The 25,922-nt window shown below is 39.4% G+C and overlaps 1 protein-coding gene and 1 long non-coding RNA gene across 5 annotated transcripts in view; one reads left to right on the plus strand and one right to left on the minus strand.

The window, feature by feature from the left end:
* Window positions 1-25,922, minus strand: part of LOC136433280 (DNA repair protein RAD51 homolog 2-like) — a 75,852-nt gene that overhangs the window by 24,336 nt on the left and 25,594 nt on the right. For 3 of the 4 annotated variants that reach the window (XM_066425320.1, XM_066425321.1, XM_066425322.1), the window contains exons 8-9: window positions 25,476-25,588; window positions 3,337-3,415 (exon numbers count right to left, since the gene is read on the minus strand). In XM_066425320.1, the coding sequence (XP_066281417.1) occupies window positions 3,337-3,415; window positions 25,476-25,588 (192 nt within the window). The remainder of the gene's footprint in view (window positions 1-3,336; window positions 3,416-25,475; window positions 25,589-25,922) is intronic. The other variant, XM_066425323.1, reaches the window with a different exon arrangement.
* LOC136433284 (uncharacterized) lies at window positions 20,808-25,707 on the plus strand. Its single transcript, XR_010755614.1, has 2 exons — window positions 20,808-21,649; window positions 25,497-25,707. It is a non-coding gene; the product is annotated as an uncharacterized lncRNA (long non-coding RNA).

Genomic DNA, 25,922 nt, shown 5'->3' on the forward strand with positions numbered 1-25,922 from the left:
ACAAAAATATGTATTCAAGCAAGTTTTCTGTTATCAGTTAGATAATAAGACACATGGGCTTTTGGCCAACATTCTTTGGTGTAGTCTTCATGACAAGATAATTGAGCACCCCTCTGACAAGATTAGTAGTCATGGCACAAACCACACCTCTGCTTAGACATCAATTTGTCAGCTCAGAGTCACAAAAGCTTTCAGTTATGTCTTGAACATATGTGACTTGAAAGAGAATTTCCTTTAGTGTAAAGAACAACTCACAATACCCATCATTTATGAAGTACATAATCTACGATATTTGATCACTCAAATGTTAACCCATGACAGCCATCGGACCAACATGAGGACAGACATAGCCAAAGTCAAGATCATTTCACTTGACTAACAGAATCTACAGCTATTTTTGACCGTGAGTGACCTCGATGATATCAGCAAGAGATGCTAAAGACATTCTTGTCTATATTTGTTTACAGACAACCTCGTACTTTGTTGTACAGCTGGACATGATTTTGCATACCGATAAGGGTTCTGTTGCCGTGCTTGTGTTTCAGGAGGGTTAGTCAGCATACATTGCCCCGAGTATTGTTGCGACATTCCCTGCATTCCCCTCACCTGTTTATACCACACAGGATTGTTCTGCTATCACCGACATTATCTTACATTCTGCTGCATCCAAGTCCTCCTTCAGTGACGCTTGTTTATCTTATCAACATTCTAGGTATGAGTCATGTTGTGTTGCCATACTTTACAAGTTTAAGATACAAGTGTTTGTGCCTTCATGCATCTGATTATGTTTTGGGGAGAATAATTCTTATCTAGTCAGCAGTCTTACTGGGAGGTTTATGGTAACTACAGTAATGTTAGTATGTTGGAGTTGATATACAGTAGTTGATACCTCATTACACCTGTCAGTGCAGGAGTTAATCTGAGATGACTTGATGTCATGGATATGATAAGAGCAGAAAATATCTAACCCCCTACTCTGGATGACACCCAGACGTAGGACGTCACACTCTTGTTAAACCACACTTTTTACTATGTCATGGCAATGACTTTTAGCATACTATAGATATGCAAATAGAAATTAAACTGTTGTTGCAAATAATACAAGAATATCAATATCACCATATGAGAACATCTTGTACCCTCTGTCTTATTAGGCAAGACTCTACTTACCCAAACACAGAAAGGTTTCCCTCCCCACCAGTTACATTGATGGAAAATATGGATGACAATTCTACCCAGCACTGCAGTAATTGTACTAATTAATTCCCTTGGTGGCTATGACAAGTTCAGCAACCTTCTCATGATGAATACTTTCAATTAGCTGCTATGTTTACTGTTACTATATTTACCTTGAAAGCAACAAAGAACCTTCACAAGAAGGTGATAGCATCTTTAAGGGCAGTACCAAACTGACAGTTCAAGATGGGACTAGTATTTTTTTTTGTTACACTTGGTACACCCAAGGAGGTTTTATAACCTCCTTGGTACACCTGTTAGAGTTTACATCAGGTCAAACCTTTCCAGTTTACCAGTTTATGTCTAGTTATACCCCCCATAATAAACAACTTAAGTTTAAGTTTACAAAGGTGCACCACAGGCCATCTGCCCAAGCTGTAAGCTTACAAGTAATCAAATCCATTTGACATTCAACTTAAGACCTTAATGTTTATTCAGTGAACATGATACTTGTTCACACCTAAGTCAAGGTATTCTGTCCCCAAGCCTTATCTTTTCAACATCTGGCCAGACAATAATGCTAAAAATCCATTCAAAGTTATTTCAGGACATGTAATAAGAAGTGACTCATTTTGGATTGAGCTGAAAGGCATCACAGTTTTTGCCTGACAATGTCCTCAACTCTCAATGGCTGGGCTGCCATATAACATATCTATCAGTAATCCATATCTACATGGCTCTAGAGATGAAGATTTCTTGTGCAACTATCATGATTTAGAAAAAAAAACTCATCGCACAAAGCATGGAAGGTGAGTGAACAGTACTGCTGAGGGAAAAGTGTGTACTTGTGTGTTCCATGCCCACGAACCAGTGAATAGCACCTGTCTTTTTGTTGGTGCTTCGCTGTATGCAAATATCTACTGAGCATGACTCTGAATGGCTGGGTCACCACTCACCACAGACTTTTCACCTGTCACACTCTGTGATCTCCATATGCTTTACAACAAGCATGTGCGCATCACTTGTTTATCATCATAGAGAAGGTTTGGAATGTGACATCATACAAATGAATGGAAGGAGGTGGGATCTAACTTGCTGTGGTATTGTCTGACTGGAAATATAAAAAGCTGTTCATGCCTGATGTCCTCGCACAGGCATATTGCTCTAGCTGACATTCTTGAAAAAAAAAAGGTATTCATATGCAACAAACTCTCTAAATTCCTCCATGCAACACATGCTATGATGTATGTCGGGAGGTAAGGAGAAGACTTGAGGTGAATGTGAGTCATCAGAGGTACAGAAAATTGTTCTTTTCTTTGTTACACCTCTTCATACAACAGTGGCATACTTGTCTTCACTGGGAGTCACACTCTGGGGTCACCTTGGACAAGTGGAAATGTTGGTATGTAGTCAACAATGGGTGTAGTTTCCCATGTAGAAACATCTTTCAGATGTTTCTAAGGGTGACCACTGCAAACAGTGGAGGAGGTCTCTCTCATTAGAGCAAGAAAACACTGCTGGACACATGCTGACACATGTAAAAATCACATTGTCAAAATTTCAGATCATCAGGCATTCCTTCCACTTGAAATGTTCTATGTGGGTCTGGCTCTTTCCCACTCCTTGATTCCACAGCAGTTCTGTCATACATACCACCAAAGTCAGATGTAAAGAAAAAACGTTGGGTCATAATGATGTTTAACACTTTTTGCCCTAGAAGTGAAGGTCAATTTTCTTTTCACAACATGTGTTGAGACTGAGATGGAACACCTGCAACTTTTACTGGTTGTGGAACCTTCCTTGGTATATCAGTATATCTTAGTAAATGGCACTTGTGCCAGGGGTTAGGACACCTCTATTCATCAGATTATGGCATTGTTTCCATATTACATTGACAAACTTAAATTTTATTTGAAAAGTCTGCTTAAAAAGCAACTGATTTAGCCTTACTCATATCAAATACACTAATGTTGGAGTTAAACAACTAGCCTGCTGAGCTGCTTGTATCATATCTACCTGCACAAACTTGTGGAGCTGTCAGAAGTATGCTTAAAACTATGAGCAAAGGATACTTACACACTGTATGTAATATATACTAATGCTGACTCCATAGTTTATTTAACATAAGTAATGAAATGTTGTTTTATCACCCTCACCTACCTTGTAAAACAATGCCACTGCTCTGTATGGTGTACACAAAGCTGGAGAAAGGTGCAATTGGGGACTTAGCAACCATCACCTATGGAGGAATAGTGGGAACAAAAATTAATTTATAACAGACTACAACTTTAAGAATCAACATGAACATTGAATATGGTCACTTGAAGGACTATTTACAGATATAAAGTCACTCAATGATATGAGGAATAAATTGCAGTTATGTTTATATTTCATTTATAACTGAAATGAAAAGAGGCATGAGAGGGAAGAGTCATGCACAGTCCATGCCAAACATGTACACCAAACTTATGTTTTCCATTTTCTTTTTACAATTTTTCAAATCAATCATTTTGACTGTCAACCTTGAGTCTGTATCTAAAAATAGCCACTGATTCAAGTACATCCAGGAAAGGGTTACGGGAGCATAGTATCTGTACCATTTATGCAAATATTTCTTAATACTTATGCAAAATTATAATTTATTCTAATTACATATAAAGAATATATAACAAATAGTGTACAAACCTTAATGGAGAAAACATAGAAAAACCATGGAGAAACCTTGAGATTCATGGAGAATCCTTGAGATTCATGGAGAATCCTTGAGATTCATGGAGAAACCTTAAGAAACCTTGAGATTCATGGAAAAACCTTGAGATTCATGGAGAAACCTTTAGATTCATGGAGAAAACTTGAGATTCATGGAGAATCCTTGAAAAACCTTGAGATTCATGCAGAAACCTTGAGATTCATGGAGAAACCTTGAGATTCATGGAGAAACCTTGAGATTCATGAAGAAACCTTGAGAATCGTGGAGAAACCTTGAGAAACCTTGAGATTCATGCAGAAACCTTGAAAAACCTTGAGATTCATGGAGAAACCTTGAGATTCATGGAGAAACCTTGAGATTCATGGAGAAACCATGAGAATCGTGGAGAAACCTTGAGAAACCTTGAGATTCATGGAGAAACCTTGAGATTCGTGGAGAAACCTTGAGATTCATGGAGAATCCTTGAGAAAACTTGAGATTCATGGAGAAACCTTGAGATTCATGGAGAAACCTTAAGATTCATGGAGAATCCTTGAGAAACCTTGAGATTCATGGAGAAACCTTGAGATTCATGGAGAATCCTTGAGAAAACTTGAGATTTATGGAGAAACCTTGAGATTCATGGAGAAACCTTGAGATCCATGGAGAAACCTTGAGAAACCTTGAGATTCATGGAGAAACCTTGAGATTCGTGGAGAAACCTTGAGATTCATGGAGAATCCTTGAGAAAACTTGAGATTCATGGAGAAACCTTCAGATTCATGGAGAAACCTTGAGATCCATGGAGAAACCTTGAGAAACCTTGAGATTCATGGAGAAACCTTGAGATTCATGGAGAAACCTTGAGATTCATGGAGAAACCTTGAGATTCATGGAGAAACCTTGAGATTCATGGAGAAACCTTGAGATTCATGGAGAAACCTTGAGATTCATGGAGAAACCTTGAGATTCATGGAGAAACATTGAGAATCGTGGACAAACCTTGAGAAACCTTGAGATTCATGGAGAATCTTTGAGAAACCTTGAGATTCATGGAGAAACCTTGAGATTCATGGAGAAACCTTGAGATTCATGGAGAAACCTTCAGAATCGTTGAAAATCGTAGAGAAACCTTGAGATTCATGGAGAAACCTTACGATTCGTGGAGAAACCTTGAGATTCATGGAGAATCCTTGAGAAAACTTGACATTCATAAAGAAACCTTGAGATTCATGGAGACACCTTGAGATTCATGGAGAGGCCTTGAGAAACCTTGAGATTCTTGGCGAAACCTTGAGATTCATGGAGAAACCTTGAGATTCATGGAGAAACCTTGAGAATCGTGGAGAAACCTTGAGAAACCTTGAGATTCATGGAGAAACCTTGAGATTCGTGGAGAAACCTTGATATTCATGGAGAAGCTTTGAGAAACCTTGAGATTCATGGAGAAACCTTGAGATTCATGGAGAAACGTTGAGATTCATGAAGAAACGTTGAGAATCGTGAAGAAACCTGGAGAAACCTTGAGATTCATGGAGAAACCTTGAGATTCGTAGAGAATCCTTGAGAAACCTTGAGATTCATGGAGAAACCTTGAGATTCATTGAGGAACCTTGAGATTCATGGAGAAGCTTGAGAAACCTTGAGATTCTTGGAGAAACCTTGAGATTCATGAAGAAACCTTGAGATTCATGGAGAAACCTTGAGATTCATGGAGAATCCTTGAGAAACGTTAAGATTCATGGAGAATCCTTGAGATTCATGGAGAAACCTTGAGATTCATGGAGAATCCTTGAGATTCATGGAGAATCCTTGAGAAACCTTAAGATTCATGGAGAATCCTTGAGATTCATGGAGAAAATTTTTGATTCATGGAGAAACCTTGAGATTCATGGAGAATCCTTGAGAAACCTTGAGATTCACGGAAAAACCTTGAGAAACCTTGAGATTCATGGAGAAACCTTGAGAAACCTTGAGATTCATGGAGAAATTTTGTGATTCGTGGAGAAAACTTGAGATTCATGGAGAATCCTTGAGAAAACTTGAGATTCATGGAGAAATCTTGAGATTCATGGAGAAACCTTGAGATTCATGGAAAAACCTTGAGATTCATGGAGAATCCTTGAGATTCATAGAGAATCAGTGAGAAACCTTGAGATTCATGGAGAATCCTTGAGATTCATGGAGAAACCTTGAGATTCATGGAGATACCTTGAGATTCATGGAAAACCTTGATAATCATGGAGAATCATTGAGAAACCTTGAGATTCATGGAGAAACCTTGAGAATCGTGGAGAAACATTGAGAAACCTTGAGATTCATGGAGAATCTTTTAGAAACCTTGAGATTCATGGAGAAACCATGAGATTCATGAAGAAACCTTGAGATTCATGGAGAAACGTTGAGAATCGTGGAGAATCGTGGAGAAATCTTGAGATTCATGGAGAAACCTTGAGATTCATGGAGAAACCTTGAGATTCATGGAGAATCCTTGAGATTCATGGAGAATCCTGGAGAAACCTTGAGATTCATGAACAAACCTTGAGATTCATGGAGAAACGTTGAGAATCGTGGAGAATCGTGGAGAAACCTTGAGATTCATGGAGAAACCTTGAGATTCATGGAGAATCCTTGAGAAAACTTGAGATTCATAAAGAAACCTTGAGATTCATGGAGACACCTTGAGATTCATGGAGAGGCCTTGAGAAACCTTGAGATTCTTGGCGAAACCTTGAGATTCATGGAGAAACCTTGAGATTCATGGAGAAACCTTGAGAATCGTGGAGAAACCTTGAGAAACCTTGAGATTCATGGAGAAACCTTGAGATTCGTGGAGAAACCTTGATATTCATGGAGAAGCTTTGAGAAACCTTGAGATTCATGGAGAAACCTTGAGATTCATGGAGAAACGTTGAGATTCATGAAGAAACGTTGAGAATCGTGAAGAAACCTGGAGAAACCTTGAGATTCATGGAGAAATCTGAGATTCGTAGAGAATCCTTGAGAAACCTTGAGATTCATGGAGAAACCTTGAGATTCATTGAGGAACCTTGAGATTCATGGAGAAGCTTGAGAAACCTTGAGATTCTTGGAGAAACCTTGAGATTCATGAAGAAACCTTGAGATTCATGGAGAAACCTTGAGATTCATGGAGAATCCTTGAGAAACCTTAAGATTCATGGAGAATCCTTGAGATTCATGGAGAAACCTTGAGATTCATGGAGAAACCTTGAGATTCATGGAGAATCCTTGAGAAACCTTAAGATTCATGGAGAATCCTTGAGATTCATGGAGAAAATTTTTGATTCATGGAGAAACCTTGAGATTCATGGAGAATCCTTGAGAAACCTTGAGATTCACGGAAAAACCTTGAGAAACCTTGAGATTCATGGAGAAACCTTGAGAAACCTTGAGATTCATGGAGAAATTTTGTGATTCGTGGAGAAAACTTGAGATTCATGGAGAATCCTTGAGAAAACTTGAGATTCATGGAGAAATCTTGAGATTCATGGAGAAACCTTGAGATTCATGGAGAAACCTTGAGATTCATGGAGAATCCTTGAGATTCATAGAGAATCAGTGAGAAACCTTGAGATTCATGGAGAATCCTTGAGATTCATGGAGAAACCTTGAGATTCATGGAGATACCTTGAGATTCATGGAAAACCTTGATAATCATGGAGAATCATTGAGAAACCTTGAGATTCATGGAGAAACCTTGAGAATCGTGGAGAAACATTGAGAAACCTTGAGATTCATGGAGAATCTTTTAGAAACCTTGAGATTCATGGAGAAACCATGAGATTCATGAAGAAACCTTGAGATTCATGGAGAAACGTTGAGAATCGTGGAGAATCGTGGAGAAATCTTGAGATTCATGGAGAAACCTTGAGATTCATGGAGAAACCTTGAGATTCATGGAGAATCCTTGAGATTCATGGAGAATCCTGGAGAAACCTTGAGATTCATGGAGAAACCTTGAGATTCATGGAGAAACGTTGAGAATCGTGGAGAATCATGGAGAAATCTTGAGATTCATGGAGAAACCTTGAGATTCATGGAGAAACCTTGAGATTCAAGGAGAAACCTTGAGATTCATGGAGAATCCTTGAGATTCATGGAGAATCCTTGAGAAACCTTGAGATTCACGGAGAAACCTTGAGATTCATGGAAAACCTTGAGATTCATGGAGAATCATTGAGAAACCATGAGATTCATGGAGAAACCTTGAGATTCATGAAGAAACCTTGAAATTCATGGAGAATCCTTGAGATTCATAGAGAATCCTTGAGAAACCTTGAGATTCATGGAGAATCCTTGAGATTCATGGAGAAACCTTGAGATTCATGGAGAAACCTTGAGAATCGTGGAGAAACCTTGAGATTAATAAAGAATCCTTGAGAAACCTTGAGATTCATGGAGAAACCTTGAGACTCATGGAGAAACCTTGAGAATCGTGGAGAATCTTTGAGAAACCTTGAGATTCATGGAGAAACCTTGAGAAACCTTGAGATTCATGGAGCAACCTTGAGAAACCTTGAGATTCATGGAGAAACCTTGAGATTCATAGAGAAACCTTGAGATTCATGGAGAAACCTTGAGATTCATGGAGAATCCTTGAGATTCATAGAGAATCCTTGGGAAAACTTGAGATTCATGGAGAAATCTTGAGATTCATTGAGAAACCTTGAGATTCGTGGAGAAACCTTGAGATTCATGGAGAAACCTTGAGAAAACTTGAGATTCATGGAGAAACCTTGAGCTTCATGGAGAAACCTTGAGATTCATGGAGAAACCTTGAGAATCGTGGAGAAACCTTGAGAAACCTTGTTATTCATGGAGAATCTTTGAGAAACCTTGATATTCATGGAGAAACCTTGAGATTCATGGAGAAACCTTGAGATTCATGGAGAAACGTTGATAATCGTGGAGAAAACTTGAGAAACCTTGAGATTCATGGAGAAACCTTGAGATTCATGGAGAAACCTTGAGATTCATAGAGAAACCTTGAGATTCATGGAGAAACCCTGAGAAACCTTGAGATTCATGGAGAAAACTTGAGATTCATAAAGAAACCTTAAGATTCATGGAGAATCCTTGAGATTCATGGAGAAACCTTGAGATTCATGGAGAAACCTTGAGATTCATGGAGAATCCTTGAGAAACCTTGAGATTCATGGAGAAACCTTGAGAAACCTTGAGATTCATGGAGAAACCTTGAGAAACCTTGAGATTCATGGAGAAACCTTGAGATTCGTGGAGAAAACTCGAGATTCATGGAGAATCCTTGAGAAAACTTGAGATTTATGGAGAAATCTTGAGATTCATGGAGAAACCTTGAGATTCATGGAGAAACCTTGAGATTCATGGAGAATGCTTGAGAATCGTGGAGAATCTTTGAGAAACCTTGAGATTCATGGGGAATCTTTGAGAAACCTTGAGATTCATGGAGAAACCTTGAGATTCACAGAGAAACCTAGAGATTCATGGAGAAACCTTGAGATTCATGGAGAAACCTTGAGATTCATGGAGAAACCTTGAGAAACCTTGAGATTCATGGAGCAACCTTGAGAAGCCTTGAGATTCATGGAGAAACCTTGAGATTCATAGAGAAACCTTGAGATTCATGGAGAAACCTTGAGATTCATGGAGAATCCTTGAGATTCATAGAGAATCCTTGGGAAAACTTGAGATTCATGGAGAAATCTTGAGATTCATGGAGAAGCCTTGAGATTCGTGGAGAAACCTTGAGATTCATGGAGAAACCTTGAGAAAACTTGAGATTCATGGAGAAACCTTGAGGTTCATGGAGAAACCTTGAGATTCATGGAGAAAACTTGAGAAATCTTGATATTCATGGAGAAACCTTGAGATTCATGGAGAAACCTTAACATTCATGGAGAAACCTTGAGATTCATGGAGAAACCATGAGATTCATGGAGAAACCTTGAGATTCATGGAGACACCTTGAGAATCGTGGAGAAACCTTGAGAAACCTTGTTATTCATGGAGAATCTTTGAGAAACCTTGATATTCATGGAGAAAGCTTGAGATTCATGGAGAAACCTTGAGATTCATGGAGAAACGTTGATAATCGTGGAGAAAACTTGAGAAACCTTGAGATTCATGGAGAAACCTTGAGATTCATGGAGAAACCTTGAGATTCATGGAGAAACCTTGAGATTCATGGAGAAACCTTGAGAAACCTTGAGATTCATGGAGAAACCTTGAGATTCATAAAGAAACCTTAAGATTCGTGGAGAAACCTTTAGATTCATGGAGAAACCTTGAGAACCTTAAGATTCATGGAGAATCCTTGAGATTCATGGAGAAACCTTGAGATTCATGGAGAAACCTTGAGATTAATGGAGAATCCTTGAGAAACCTTGAGATTCATGGAGAAACCTTGAGAAACCTTGAGATTCATGGCGAAACCTTGAGAAACCTTGAGATTCATGGAGAAACCTTGAGATTCGTGGAGAAAACTCGAGATTCATGGAGAATCCTTGAGAAAACTTGAGATTTATGGAGAAATCTTGAGATTCATGGAGAAACCTTGAGATTCATGGAGAAACCTTGAGATTCATGGAGAATGCTTGAGAATCATGGAGAATCTTTGAGAAACCTTGAGATTCATGGAGAATCTTTGAGAAACCTTGAGATTCATGGAGAAACCTTGAGATTCACAGAGAAACCTTGAGATTCATGGAGAAACCTTGAGATTCGTGGAGAAACCTTGAGAAACCTTGAGATTCATGGAGAAACCTTGAGATTCATGGAGAAACCTTGACATTCATGGAGAAACCTTGAGATTCATGGAGAAACCTTGAGATTCGTGGAGAAACCTTGAGATTCATGGAGAAACCTTAAGAATCGTGGACAAACCTTGAGAAACCTTGAGATTCATGGAGAAACCTTGAGATTCATGGAGAAACCTTGAGATTCATGGAGAAACCTTGAGATTAATGGAGAAACCTTGAGATTCATGGAGAATCCTTGAGATTCATAGAGAATCCTTGAGAAAACTTGAGATTCATGGAGAAACCTGGAGACTCATGGAGAAACCTTGAGATTCATGGAGAACCCTGGAGAAACCTTGAGATTCATGGAGAAACCTTGAGATTCATGGAGAAACCTTGAGATTCATGGAGAAACCTTGAGAAACCTTGAGATTCATTGAGAAACCTTGAGAATCGTGGAGAAATCTTGAGAACCGTGGAGAAACACGGAGAATCGTGGAGGAACCTTGAGAAACCTTGAGATTCATGGAGAAACCTTGATATTCATGGAGAAACCCTTACGTTCATGGAGAATCATGGAGAAACATTGAGAACCATTAAGATTCATGGAAAAACCTTGAGATTCATGGAGAAACCTTTAGAAACCTTGAGCTTCATTGGCAAAACTTTGAGATTCATGGAGATGCCTTGAGATTCATGGAGATACATTGAGGTTCATGGAGAAACCTTGCTAATCACGGAGAAAACTTGAGATTTGTGGAGAAACCTTGAGAAACCTTGAGCTTCATTGACAAAACCTTGAAGTTAATGGAGATACCTTGAGATTTATGGAGATACATTGAGCGCTCGTTCTCAATGAAATGTGCAAAATAGCGATTTTTAGGGTCGAAACATTGATCAGCTCATTTTCCAAGCAAACCTACCTCATTTTTTAGCTGAACATCTCTTTTTATGATCCCCAAAATATTACAGCTAATTTGTCATGGGAAGATGCCGAAAATTTCTATGATTTGATAAGATGATTTTGGAGTTTATCCATATTTTTGCTGAAAAAATGTAGAACATCAGTAATAAGATACTTCAATTTTGGAGCTTTCATGTCGTGACATCGCCTTCAAAACCTTTAGTTGAAGAGTCAGTATCTCTGGCAAAGCGTCTGTCGAGTTTAGTGCCGTGCTGACGATTGCTTTATAACTGTTTCATTCAGGATTAATATTGTCTGGATTTGTTTTTGCATTTCGACTTGTTTGAGATATTTACCAGAGACGGAATCTGATTGTTCTTGCAAAACGTTCCATCCTCCGTTGATCCGAATAATTTAAGTCTTACAACATCTATAACATATTCAATGTTGCGAACTAATACTGCTTAGGAGCAGTAAAGCATTTGGAACGGATGGGGGATCGCGGAAAAACGGTAACGGAGATTACATACTGTCGCCAAAAGACATGTTCACCAGACGTAAGTCGCCAAGTTGTAATTGATCGACTTCTGATTTCTTTTCTTCTTCAAACATATCAAAGGCTATAGATTACTTATTGTCTTGAGGTTTAAAAAGAATTCAACTTTGGAAACAAAATTTGGAAGAAAGAGTAGAAAATTGGAATAGGGGGTTTCTCTCACCTGAATCTATACTTTTCTATTCTAGTTCAAACGCTTTTGTATTCTGGTGCACAACTACAAAAAGTTCTGCGCCAGATTATGTATTTTCCGCAACAGGTGTAATCTCCGTTACCGGTAACGGAGCTTACTACAGTAAAACTTCGGCTTTTCCTTCAAAGGGATTTCCGTTTTTGCGTTCCATCTTTTATTATTAAAAGGATGTTTGTACGGGCATTTAGAAAATCGGCAGCGTTCCTACACCAGGTCTTGTTAACAACAGAGAGCATCGAACAATGGTAACGGAGATTACGTTCATCACTGCACTGTCATTTGTTCGAGGAGGTGGTTCACAACTGATAGCAAACACTTCTTATTTGTTCCTTTTAAAAGCCACAAAAGCTTTAAGTCGTCATAAAAACAACAGGTTGGCACCTTATATGTGGCATATCTAAATGTCAGGAACGTCTTACTTTAAACGGTAACGGAACTTACCGTTTTGGGCGACAGGCATAAACCGCCTTGCACAGCGTACAAGAACAGTGACAGGAGCGATCTGACGTGATTTGTCGGAGGGCCTTAGTAGCTGGATTCACCAGTTAACCGGTCATTCTCTGAACTGAATTGTTACATTCTCTGCTGCTTTTTAAATTTTGCATGTCTCCGCAGGCGACAGCCGTTTTTTATGACTCTTCGGGCCACCCATTGCCATAATTTTTTCTAAGTCAAAACCTATAAGTAATTTTGAGGTGCATTTTTCGTGAAACATGATACTTGTTGTGGGAAAGTGAAGAAAGCATCGATGGTGCCCGTAATTTGGCTCATATCAAGTCGTAAAGGCTGACGACAGCAATTTGTACATTCAAATGAGAACGAGCGTGTGGTTCATGGGGAAACCTTGCCATTCACGGAGAAACCTTGAGATTCATGGAGAATCATGAAGAAACCTTGAGATTCATGGAGATACCTTGAAATTCATGAAGAATTTTTGAGATTTCTGGAGAAATCTTGAGATTTCTGGAGAAACCTTGAGATTCCCGGAGAAAACTTGAGATTCATGGAGAAACCTTGAGAACCATAGAGAGACATTGAGATTCAACGCTAAACCTTGAGAATCAAAGAGAAACCTTGAGATTCGTGGAGAAACCTTGAGATTCAAGGAGAAACCTTGAGAATCATGGAGAAACATTGACAATGATTGACAAACCTTGAGAATCCTTTAGAAACCTTGAGAATCATGGAGAAACCTTGAAAGGAGAACCTTGAGATTCATGGAGAATCTGTCAGATTCATGGAGAAACATTGAGATTCATGGCGAAATATTGAGAACCGTGACCTTGAGATTCATGGAGATACGTTGAGATTCTTGGAGAAACCTTGAAATTCATGGAAAAACCTTGATCGATGAGATTTAAGGAAAAACCTTGAGATTCAAGGAGAAACCTTGAGATTCATGTTGCATCATTTAGAAAAAGACAGATTATACTTATCCCTTCCTATGGCGACCGCCTCATTTTCAAGTGTGTTTTGCGGTCGGATTTCGCGGAAATGTTGGCTTCTGTAGTACAAATTATGACGAAAATTTGTACATGGTGTAACGTTATACACAAACTACAGCGATAACGGCAAACGTAATTTTTGTAGGATATTTCTGTCAACGAGAATTGAACCTGGCGGGGGTCATGCTGTCTAAAATGAAGAAAAAAAACAAACAACAACATCCATCCATGTAGTACACTGTATTTGAACACCTCGACCTGGAAACATGCTGTGAGTGGAATCATCTGCATGCATATGGTGACCACCTGTCCATCGTGGCCGTTTTGCTCGGTCCCCCGGTGGTGGCTTTGGGCAGGTTTGACTGTACTTGGACGTGTCGATCTCAAAAAAAAAGACGACAAGGAAATTGACGCTTACAGAAAAAACAAACACTTGTCCTTTTACTTGTCATCTGTATATGCTACCATACGACGAATTTCCAGTCTCACCGAGGGCGCAAGGGCTGATACTAAAGACCTGACACAGGGTGGACGGGACTCCATTATTGTCAGGAAATAAGCCAAAATCCATATGTCATCATTTCTATCGCATGATAAAATTACACAAAACATGTCTACCTCAGCACATTTACCCTCTTACTTTACTTTGTTAGTTTTGTAAGGCCACAGTCATACCTGAAAAGCTTTAGAATAAAGGAATTGCGCAAAGGTATTCAATTTTCAAAGTCAATCCTGACATCGCCAACAAGGCTATGCTGACCCAGGATAGTGTGTCACGATGTTCCTACAGCCAACTATAAATCAGAGCTACACAGCGATAAGCAGAAATTGGGCAATAGTCAAATAAGTGTGGGCAAGATCGGTAAGAAAATTGTCAAAATAGGTTACATACATTAAAGGCAACCTAAGCAATATTAGGGCGCTGAAAGTCATATATTCAAAATCAATTTTTTTTTCTGATTTCTATCCATAGTAAGTTTAGATAACACTATCCTATCGCATATCGACCACTATCCTATCGCATATCGACCATCATGGAGCAAATGTGATGTCCGAACTTCCGAACATACACGATTCTGACCGATAAGTCCCGAACGCTTCCGAAGTAATAATCACATGGTCATGGCTCAATGTGCTTGGGCATTGTGACGCCATGCGGCTGGAAGTTACCGAAAATTGTCAACAGAAAAAGGTTACAGCTGGATTCTGGGCTGATTTTTTGGGGGACCCAATAAATAAAATGCTCCTTTTGTGGCTTGCTTCTGTGCCATTTTTAAACGCCCAAAGTATTAAATAATGATGCAGATGTGCTAATATAGGGAAGTAAATGTAAATTTCAACCTCACCAAACAGAATTGTTTTCCCCAGAATATTTCAAGTTTTACCCGCTGAAATCGCTTAGGGCACCTTTAAGACCCCCGAAGTGTAGGGGTGATATAAATTCTCATCCAAGCCGAGGTGTCATATTCATTAGGGATAGATGGTAACACTCGCCGCACACGCGCTACCACCCAAACTGATCTCCATGTCTCTCCATTAATCTCCATGTTTCTCCATGAATCTTAATTAAGCTGCCAGTCCCGACTTAATTAGGGATACAGAAATATACCTTGTGTACTGGACCCGGTTATAACCGGGATAGGGTATTCCCCAGAACAAAACAGCTTTGCGTGCGTGTAGCGCGCGAAGCCGGGAAGTTAGGGGAGTTAACGCCGCCGGGTGTTTCGCGGGTTTCGTGAGGGAGGTCAGGGGTCAAACATTTTTGATTTTTACTTGGCTAAAAAACCTGGCAGCTTAAGGGTTAACGAATCTACGGCTTTCTCAATAGACTCTAACGAATTCTTCATTAATCTTCAGCATTTTCACCATGCTTCGGAATGAATCTCCATGAATGTCATGGTTTCTCCATGATTATCAAGGTTTTTCAATAAATCTCAAGGTTTCTCCATGATTGCCAAGGTTTCTCCACAAATTACAAAGTTTCTCCACGAATGTCAACTAAAAGTTTCTCCATTAATCTTAAGGTTTCTCTTTGATTCTCAATGATTCTCTATGGTTCTCAAGGTTTCTCCATGAATCTCAAGGTTTCTCCATGAATCTCGAGGTTTCCCCATGACTCTCAAGGTTTCTCCATGAATCTCAAGGTTTCTCAAGGTTTCTCCACGAATATCAAGGTTTCTCCATAAATCTCCATGATTCTCAAGATTTCTCCATGAATCTCAAGGTTTCGTTATGAATCTCAAGGTTTCTCCATGAATCTCAAGGTTTCTCAAGGTTTCTCTATGAATCTCAAGGTTTCTCCATGAATCTCAAGGTTTCTCCATAAATCTCAAGGTTTCTCCATGAATCTCAAAGTTTCTCCATGAATCTCATGGTTTCTCAAGGTTTCTCCATGAATCTCAAGGTTTCTCAAGGTTTCTTCATGAATCTCAAGGTTTCTTCACGAATCTCAAGGTTTCTCAAGGTTTCTCCATGAATCTCTAGGTTTCTCAAGGTTTCTCCATGAATCTCAAGGTTTCTCAAGGATTCTTTATGAATCTCAAGGTTTCTTTATGAATCTCAAGGTTTCTCAAGGTTTCTCCATGAATCTCAAGTTTCTCAAGGTTTCTCCATGAATCTCAAGGTTTCTCCATGAATCTCAAGGTTTCTCGATGGATCGCAAGGTTTCTAAAGGTTTCTCCATGAATCTCAAGGTTTCTCAAGGTTTCTCCATGAATCTCAAGGTTTCTCCATGAATATCAAGGTTTCTCAAGGTTTCTCCAGTAATCTCAAGGTTTCTTAAGGTATCTCCATGAATCTCAAGGTTTCTCCATCAATCTGAAGGTTTCTCGATGAATCTCAAGGCTTCTGAAGGTTTCTCCACGAATGTCAAGGTTTCTCTATGAATCTCCATGATTCTCAAGGTTTCTCCATGAATCTCAAGTTTTCTCCATGAATCTCAAGGTTTCTTCATGAATCTCAAGGTTTCTCAAGGTTTCTCCATGAATCTCAAGGTTTCTCAAGGTTTCACCATGAATCTCAAGGTTTCTCCATGAATCTCAAGGTTTCTCCATGAATCTCAAGTTTTTTCCATGAATCTCAAGGTTTCTCCATGAATCTCAAGGTTTCTGAATGAATCTCAAGGTTTCTGAATGAATCTCAAGGTTTCTGAATGAATCTCAAGGTTTCTCCATGAATCTCAAGTTTTCTCCATGAATCTAAAGATTTCTTCATGAATCTCTAGGTTTCTCCATGACTCTCAAGGTTTCTCAAGGTTTCTCCATGGATCTCAAGGTTTCTCCATGAATCTCAAGGTTTCTCCATGAATCTCCATGAATCTCAAGGTTTCTCAAGGTTTCTCCATGAATCTCAAGATTTCTCAAGGTTTCTTAAGGTATCTCCATGAATCTCAAGGTTTCTCCATGAATCTGAAGGTTTCTCGGTGAATGTCAAGGTTTCTTAAGGTTTCTCAATGAATCTCAAGGTTTCTCCATGAATCTCCATGATTATCAAGGTTTCTCCATGAATCTCAAGGTTTCTCCATGAATCTCCATGATTCTCAAGGTTTCTCCATGAATCTCAAGTTTTCTCCATGAATCTCAAGGTTTCTCCATGAATCTCAAGGTTTCTCCATGAATCTCAAGGTTTCTCAAGGTTTCTCAATGAATCTCAAGGTTTTTCCATGAATCTCCATGATTCTCAAGGTTTCTCCACGAATCTCAAGGTTTCTCCATGAATCTCAAGGTTTCTCCATCAATCTCAAGGTTTCTCAAGGTTTCTCCATGAATCTCAAGGTTTCTCCATGAATCTCAAGGTTTCTCCATGAATCTCGAGGTTTCCCCATGAATCTTAAGGTTTCTCCATGAATCTCAAGGTTTCTCAAGGTCTCTCCATGAATCTCAAGGTTTCTCAAGGTTTCTCCATGAATCTCAAGGTTTCTCCATGAATCTCAAGGTTTCTCAAGGTTTCTCCATGATTCTCAAGATTTCTCAAGGTTTCTCTATTAATCTCAAGTTTTCTCCAGGTTTCTCCACGAATATCAAGATTTCTCCATGAATCTCCATGATTCTCAAGGTTTCTCCATGAATCTCAAGGTTTCTCCATGAATCTCAAGGTTTCTCCTTGAATCTCAAGGTTTCTCCATGAATCTCAAAGTTTCTCAAGGTTTCTCCATGAATCTCAAGGTTTCTCCATGAATCTCAAGGTTTCTCCATGAATCTCAAGGTTTCTCCATGAATCTCGAGGTTTCTCCATGAATCTCAAGGTTTCTCCATGAATCTCGAGGTTTCTCCATGAATCTCAAGGTTTCTCCATGAATCTCAAGGTTTCTCAAGGTTTCTCCATGAATCTCAAGGTTACTCCATGAATCTCAAGGTTTCTCAAGGTTTCTCCATGATTCTCAAGGTTTCTCAAGGTTTCTCTATTAATCTCAAGTTTTCTCCAGGTTTCTGCACGAATATCAAGGTTTCTCCATGAATCTCCAAGATTCTCAAGGTTTCTCCATGAATCTCAAGGTTTCTCCATGAATCTCAAGGTTTCTCCTTGAATCTCAAGGTTTCTCCACGAATATCAAGGTTTCTCAAGGTTTCTCCATGAATCTCAAGGTTTCTCCATGAATCTCAAGTTTCTCAAGGTTTCTCCATGAATATCAAGGTTTCTCCATGAATCTCAAGGTTTCTCCATGAATCTCAAGTTTCTCAAGGTTTCTCCATGAATCTCAAGCTTTCTCCATGAATCTCAAGGTTTCTCCATGAATCTCAAGGTTTCTCAAGGTTTCTCCATGAATCTCAAGGTTTCTCAAGGTTTCTCCATGAATCTCAAGGTTTCTCCATGAATCTCAAGGTTTCTCCATGAATCTCAGGGTTTCTCAATGAATCTCAAGGTTTCTCCATGAGTCTCAAGGTATCTCCATGAATCTCAAGGTTTCTCCATGAATCTCAAGGTTTCTCCATGAATCTCAATGTTTCTCCATGAATCTTAATGTTTCTCCATGAATCTCAATGTTTCTCCATGAATCTTAAGGTTTCTCCATGAATCTCAGGGTTTCTCCATGAATCTCAAGGTTTCTCCATGAATCTCAAGGTTTCTCCATGAATCTCAAGGTTTCTCCATGAATCTCAAGGTTTCTCAAGGTTTCTCCATGAATCTCAAGGTTTCTCCATGAATCTCAAGGTTTCTCAAGGTTTCTCGGTGAATATCAAGTTTTCTCAAGGTTTCTCCATGAATCTCAAGGTTTCTCCATGAATCGCAAGGTTTCTCCATGAATCTCAAGGTTTCTCCATGAATCTCAAGGTTTCTCCATGAATCTCAAGGTTTCTCCATGAATCTCAAGGTTTCTCCATGAATCTCAAGGTTTCTCCATGAATCTCAAGGTTTCTCCATGAATCTCAAGGTTTCTTTATGAATCTCAAGGTTTCTCTATGAATTTCAAGGTTTCTCCATGAATCTCAAGGTTTCTCAAGGTTTCTCCATGAATCTCAAGGTTTCTCAAGGTTTCTTTATGAATCTCAAGGTTTCTTCACGAATCTCAATGTTTCTCCATGAATCTTAAGGTTTCTCCATGAATCTCAGGGTTTCTCCATGAATCTCAAGGTTTCTCCATGAATCTCAAGGTTTCTCCATGAATCTCAAGGTTTCTCCATGAATCTCAAGGTTTCTCAAGGTTTCTCCATGAATCTCAAGGTTTCTCCATGAATCTCAAGGTTTCTCAAGGTTTCTCCATGAATCTCAAGGTTTCTCCATGAATCTCAAGGTTTCTCAAGGTTTCTCCATGAATATCAAGTTTTCTCAAGGTTTCTCCATGAATCTCAAGGTTTCTCCATGAATCGCAAGGTTTCTCCATGAATCTCAAGGTTTCTCCATGAATCTCAAGGTTTCTCCATGAATCTCAAGGTTTCTCCATGAATCTCAAGGTTTCTCCATGAATCTCAAGGTTTCTCCATGAATCTCAAGGTTTCTTTATGAATCTCAAGGTTTCTTTATGAATCTCAAGGTTTCTCTATGAATTTCAAGGTTTCTCCATGAATCGCAAGGTTTCTCCATGAATCTCAAGGTTTCTCCATGAATCTCAAGGTTTCTCCATGAATCTCAAGGTTTCTCCATGAATCTCAAGGTTTCTCCATGAATCTCAAGGTTTCTCCATGAATCTCAAGGTTTCTCCATGAATCTCAAGGTTTCTTTATGAATCTCAAGGTTTCTCTATGAATTTCAAGGTTTCTCCATGAATCTCAAGGTTTCTCAAGGTTTCTCCATGAATCTCAAGGTTTCTCAAGGTTTCTTTATGAATCTCAAGGTTTCTTCACGAATCTCAAGGTTTCTCCATGAATCTCTAGGTTTCTCAAGGTTTCTCCATGAATCTTAAGGTTTCTCAAGGTTTCTCCATGAATCTCAAGGTTTCTCAAGGTTTCTCCATGAATCTCAAGGTTTCTCCATGAATCTCAAGTTTCTTAAGGTTTCTCCATGAATATCAAGATTTCTCCATGAATCTCAAGGTTTCTCCATGAATCTCAAGGTTTCTCAAGGTTTCTCCATGAATCTCAAGGTTTCTCCATGAATCTCAAGGTTTCTCCATGAATCTCAGGGTTTCTCCATGAATCTCAAGGTTTCTCCATGAATCTCAAGGTTTCTCCATGAATCTCAAGGTTTCTCCATGAATCTCAAGGTTTCTCCATGAATCTCAAGGTTTCTCCATGAATCTCAAGGTTTCTCAAGGTTTCTCCATGAATCTCAAGGTTTCTCCATGAATCTCAAGGTTTCTCCATGAATCTCAAGGTTTCTCAAGGTTTCTCCATGAATCTCAAGGTTTCGCAAGGTTTCTTTATGAATCTCAAGGTTTCTCCATGAATCTCAAGGTTTCTCAAGGTTTCTCCATGAATCTCAAGGTTTTTCCATGATTCTCAAGGTTTCTCCACGAATCTCAAGGTTTGTCCACGAATCTCAAGGTTTCTCCATGAATTTCAAGGTTTCTCCATGAATCTCAAGGTTTCTTCATGGTTTCTTCATGATTCAAAAGGTTGTTGACGGTTAATATATACTATCATTACAATTAGGAAGATAGATATTTGCATATGTATTAGGATATTATTTGCATAAATGGTACAAGTTCTATGCTCCCGTAACCCAGGAAAGGGACCCCACCAATGGTAAAGAAAGTTCCTCAGTCATTTGACAGGATCATTAATTATGTGTGTAAAGCATGGTACCTGTACTTGATATGTCTCTCAAGTATGCCATCTGATAAGGGGCCAGGCAGGAAGCGAGGGATGCAGGGTTATGGCATGGGACATGCGTGTAATAGTAGAGCATGCCCAAGAACAGGAAAACATCATTATGTCTTTGACTGCTTGGTGATTTATGACAACTGCTTGAGGAGACAGAGGTTATAAAAGGTGTCCTTCAGCCTCCCCAGGGCAGTGACTGAGTGTGTGCATACAACTTTCAGTGTAACCTTCAACACTATCTAGAGGAAATTGACCACACAAATAAGTTGTCACAGAAGTATTTATCCTTGATGTGGTATGAAGTTACTTAGTGGAACTGTAAAGTTTACATAGCAAACTGATACTGCTTACATCTGCAGTTTTCTGGAATCCTACTAAATTTGTAGTTTGGAGTCCCTACATTTTTTTCTTGCTGTAGACATTGCGTAGTACAACATAGCAGAGTGGTACAATTGTACCTTGAATACTATACATTGCAAAAAAAAAGTCATGCTATAAAATCTGAATAAAGGTATACTAAGTTTATTACCCTCAAAGACACTGGGGTTTCTGTTACCTTACGGTTAACTGGTAAATAATGTGTAGAGGCATGTGCCCTTACTTCGTCATATGCAAATAGAGACATAAGCCCAAATATGGATACATGGCCAAATATGGACATATGCCCTCAGGTAAACTGTTGGCACACGTTTCATGCGTTTCACATTTCAGGCTTGGCATTGAATGCTGTAGACAATGGAAGCAAAGGTGAGCATTTCAAATGTAGGTGTGACAATATTGTAGTATGATCTTGTACAAACAGTTAGGTGTCATGGCATACAATGAAAACTAAAAAAAAGATGTTCACTCTAGTGTATGGTTGCTACTACAGTGTGTTTCCTAGTTATAAACATAACTTATATTAGGCTTCAGTACATAAGTCCTGACAATAACTGAATGTCACAAAATAAGTTATAACCAGTTCCCTGGCTCTGTTCAGCTGCAAGGTCATCAGAAATCTTCTAAAAAGGGATAACTGCCTAGAAATTTGATAAACTGGCTTGGCATGCAAGGAAACACCTGTGCTGCTGAGCCTTTCAAAGCTCCCCTACTGCCATTAATGGTAACTACTGATCCTTCAAACTTGACCTCTCTGTAGGCAGGCTTCCAGAAGTGTCATACTCTCATAAACGGTCTATTGGAGGAATGTGAGGCAAGAGGTTGTGTAGAAATCTAGCTGAAGACAGAGAAGTATGGTATAAGGTGGAGTTGGAGAGATGAACTCGCAGTTGAGATAAGAGACAGTGAATGAGGCAAGAATTGAAGGAACCAATAGATAAAGTCAATCTATAAAATAAACATCAGGAATAAATATAAATGCAGCGATAACAATAGATTTTGCCAATCCCTCTTGCCAGACCTTCAGAGGTACTTAGGATGAAAGTTTCCTTCCCTCAATCATGTTTAGTCCCCAAAGTACTTGGACTCATGGTCAACATCGGGTACCACTTATAACAGTACTGACGTCAACAGGTTACTCTTGGGCAGACCATGGCCACAGAAACTCGAGACTTAACTTAACAGTTCTTTTCCTTCCTTGCAAGACTGATGAGACAACAACGTTGTTCAGATTGAAGGAAACAGCTTCATCAGTGGCAGGAGCTGTGGGGTGGGGTGGGGCAGGCTGCAGGGCCATTACCATGTCTAGACAGATCAGGGCAGCACCACTCATGTACAGTACAACCTTCAGGCAGGTCATCGCACTGCCATTCTAACCACAGGCACAGCAGAACACAAAGGGAGCTGAAATATGGCTTTCAATTCAAAACATCACCTGTCTGTAGGCTATCGAAATTCTGATGGAGCCAGCAGACACAAGTGTGTGATTTTCTTATGAGGCTGTAAATATGTTGGCATGTTGGCAAATATTTGTTGGTCTGTATAGTGTATGTAGCACAGAAAGCTTTGCTGCTGTATTGAATGCACACCTTAAGTCTTAAAACATGCATGACAAAAGAGCTTTGTAAAATGAAAAAGTAGAATAAAACACTTTTCTCTACATTGTCATCAAATTAGTAGGTTTTTACTTCGATCAATTGTCTACTTAGCAAGACACACAAATTTCATCGAAGAAGTTTCCCAAACAAACTCAAACATATTGGCGTGGAATCCAAGACGACAAACTTGTTTTGCCAAGTTTCCTCATTACTCCCCATTATATAGAGTGCTGTCCTGGAAGGAACTTAGGAAGCAGTTAGACAGGAGGCAAACAACAACTGATCACAGAACCGTCTCCCCACTAATTATGTCCACTCTTGAAGTTCTACTTCGTTGAACAGTATAAACAAGGGATGACAAAATCTCCTGATTAACAACTTGCTCATGTAAGTTTTCTGGCTGGCTGTCAACTGCAGCTGTATGGCCTGGGCCCATGCCAACAGCCAGTCTATAACATCCATCACTAGCCCTGACACATCACATTCTACTATCATCATCCCAGATTATGGTGTTGCTCTAGTCGCTGCCTTGAAAAAATATACTCATAGTCAGAAGATTAAAACCACATCCGATTAATCCTAACTTATTCTACAGTTTCAAGATCAAGTTTTCCTCCTTATCAACTACTGCATTGAAATCAAAATACGTCACAGTTCCAAACTTAAAACAGGATGCATATCACCATTCATGGCCTTCAACCTTGCATCTTTCATCCCTGTCCTGATCTACTTCCCTGCCCAGCACTTGCTTGGTCCAGTGCTATTTGTAAACAGGGTCTCCACTATCAATCTGTGTTATCTTGCCACCAAACCCCCAGCTCCCCCGCCTGTCAGCCACTCCAGGCCCAATTTGGGGTCCATGTTTTGAAGTTCAAGTGCAATGACCTTAGAGTAACACAGCTGCTGCCCTGCAACTGACACACTTGTCCGGTAATGATGGAAAGAGCATCTAAAGTTTCAGCCATCAGATATGCATCCAACCTTTCCATTATTTCATCAAAGCCACTTTCTTCCCTTTAAAAAAAAAGTTCAAGAGTGAGAAAGTTGGTTTCATAAGTCTTGTGTTTCAACAAAGTACATTCTGGACTTCCCTCCATTCATATGCTTGTTTCTATAAGACAACCAGTTATGGCAAGAGACTTTACAGGAAGAGAAATGAAGATAAGAAGAGAATTTTACCTTACGTTATCTGATATCAGGTAAGGCTGCATTACTGCTTAAAAGCAGATGTAGATATTCCCAATAACCAATAATACGATGACGGCTACTAGTCACTACAAAATTATTTTAATAAAGTACTGCTGACCAAATATGTTATGAAAAGTGCCCCTCAGTAAAGCCTCCATCTAGGTATGACGTGTTAGCGCAGTTATCCTATTAACAAGTAAAAATGAGTGACATTGACTAAGAGGGCATTTATGAAGCCCAGCTGCAGAAATGTACAGGATACAGGCTTTCCCACGCTTGTCCATATCAGTTTGGTGTTTGCTTAATGAAAACTTAAACTCAGGAAATGCAGACAAACTATTCTCTCACAGCTGAAGTGTTCACAAGCCCTGGCCACAAGACACAGTCATGCTGTATGACACATCAGTCCTTTTCTGTAGTGTGCAACTATAAAATTGGCAATAAAAATGTCAGATATAGAGATTTTTCTGATATCATGAAAAGGTATAAGAACCCGTTCCCTTGTTGTTAGATGACCTGAAAACTCCATTCCAATGGGAAAAGTTGCCCAGTCTTTTATTACTTATTGTAATATACATGATTGATACATGTTACATTATTGTTACATGTTTATGTTATTTCCAAACTGAACAATCAACTCAGGATTGTCTTACTTTGTCTCAGAGGAAGTAGGTATGACTTGTGGCAGTTGTAACCTAAGCTATGTTGGAAGGGTAATACCATTTCCGGTTGCAGGTCCCCCACGTATAGAAAGTTTGTACAGGAGGGAGTGGCGGCAGTGTTTCGGCACACCTGTGTCACTATAGGAACATGGTCATTTCACGAACAGGAAGGCAAAACAATGACAACGCTACACAAATATTATGTCATAGCAGCACTTCATTGGTAGTATACACGTCCAGAAAGCCACAGCAGGGCACAAAAGCAATTTCTGAGTAGTTCTGCGACAAAACCACAATAATGTTCAACATATGTTTAGGACACGTCCGTTTGCTTGTGGGGACTGACAAAAATTTTGGAGGGACAAAAATGGAAGGCTAGATGATGCTAAATCTATCACATTAGTTTTCAAATGCAGTATGCATTTATGCATTTTACACCACAAAAGATTTTCTTCCCTCTAATAAAACAAGAAATTCTGAGTAGGATTTCTCTTAATGACATGGTTGTCAACCACACAAAGTTCAAAAAGTGTGCTTACCCTACCTCACATCACTACTTTGTGGAAGGGAGTGGCAGAATTCAGACTTTACTAGGGCATGTGTAAGAAATGATGGTGCAAGATAGCCTGAGTGCCATCCTAGTTAGCTTACCAGGGTTCCCATACTTTCATAAAGTATCTGAGCCACGGTAAGCTAACTAGGATGATCCTCGGGCTAGGTGCAAGTGATTCAATGGCATGTCCCCACCTCCCTGTACTTGTCATCCAGGTACTGCATGATGAGGCGAGTGTTCACGCTGTGACTCCAGGTGTTCCCCAAGGCAGCTGTCACATAGCCACCATCTACAGCTGCAGATGCACCTGAAACAGATCAGGAACAAGCTGCTAGGGGGCCCAAACCTACACCAATTCTTCATTACATCACAAGCTATCTGTCACCAAAAAATAAAGACCATAACACCTTCAGGTCAAAAGGATTTTTTAAAAAAAGGAAGTTCTGCTGCAGTACCAAGGTCACATACCAGGGGGCCCAAAATCGACTCTGAATTGTGGCTTCCCAGCACCTGCCCACATACCAAATATCTGTTTATGAATATTGTAATCCGTTAAGACGTTATGCTGTCTACAGTAGTCCGGAAACACAATCACACAGACACACACTATATCTCCATTTTTCATGGAGATAATAAATGCT

This window comes from Branchiostoma lanceolatum, chromosome 4 (genome assembly GCF_035083965.1).
Source record: "Branchiostoma lanceolatum isolate klBraLanc5 chromosome 4, klBraLanc5.hap2, whole genome shotgun sequence".
Classification (NCBI taxonomy): Eukaryota; Metazoa; Chordata; class Leptocardii; order Amphioxiformes; family Branchiostomatidae; genus Branchiostoma; species Branchiostoma lanceolatum.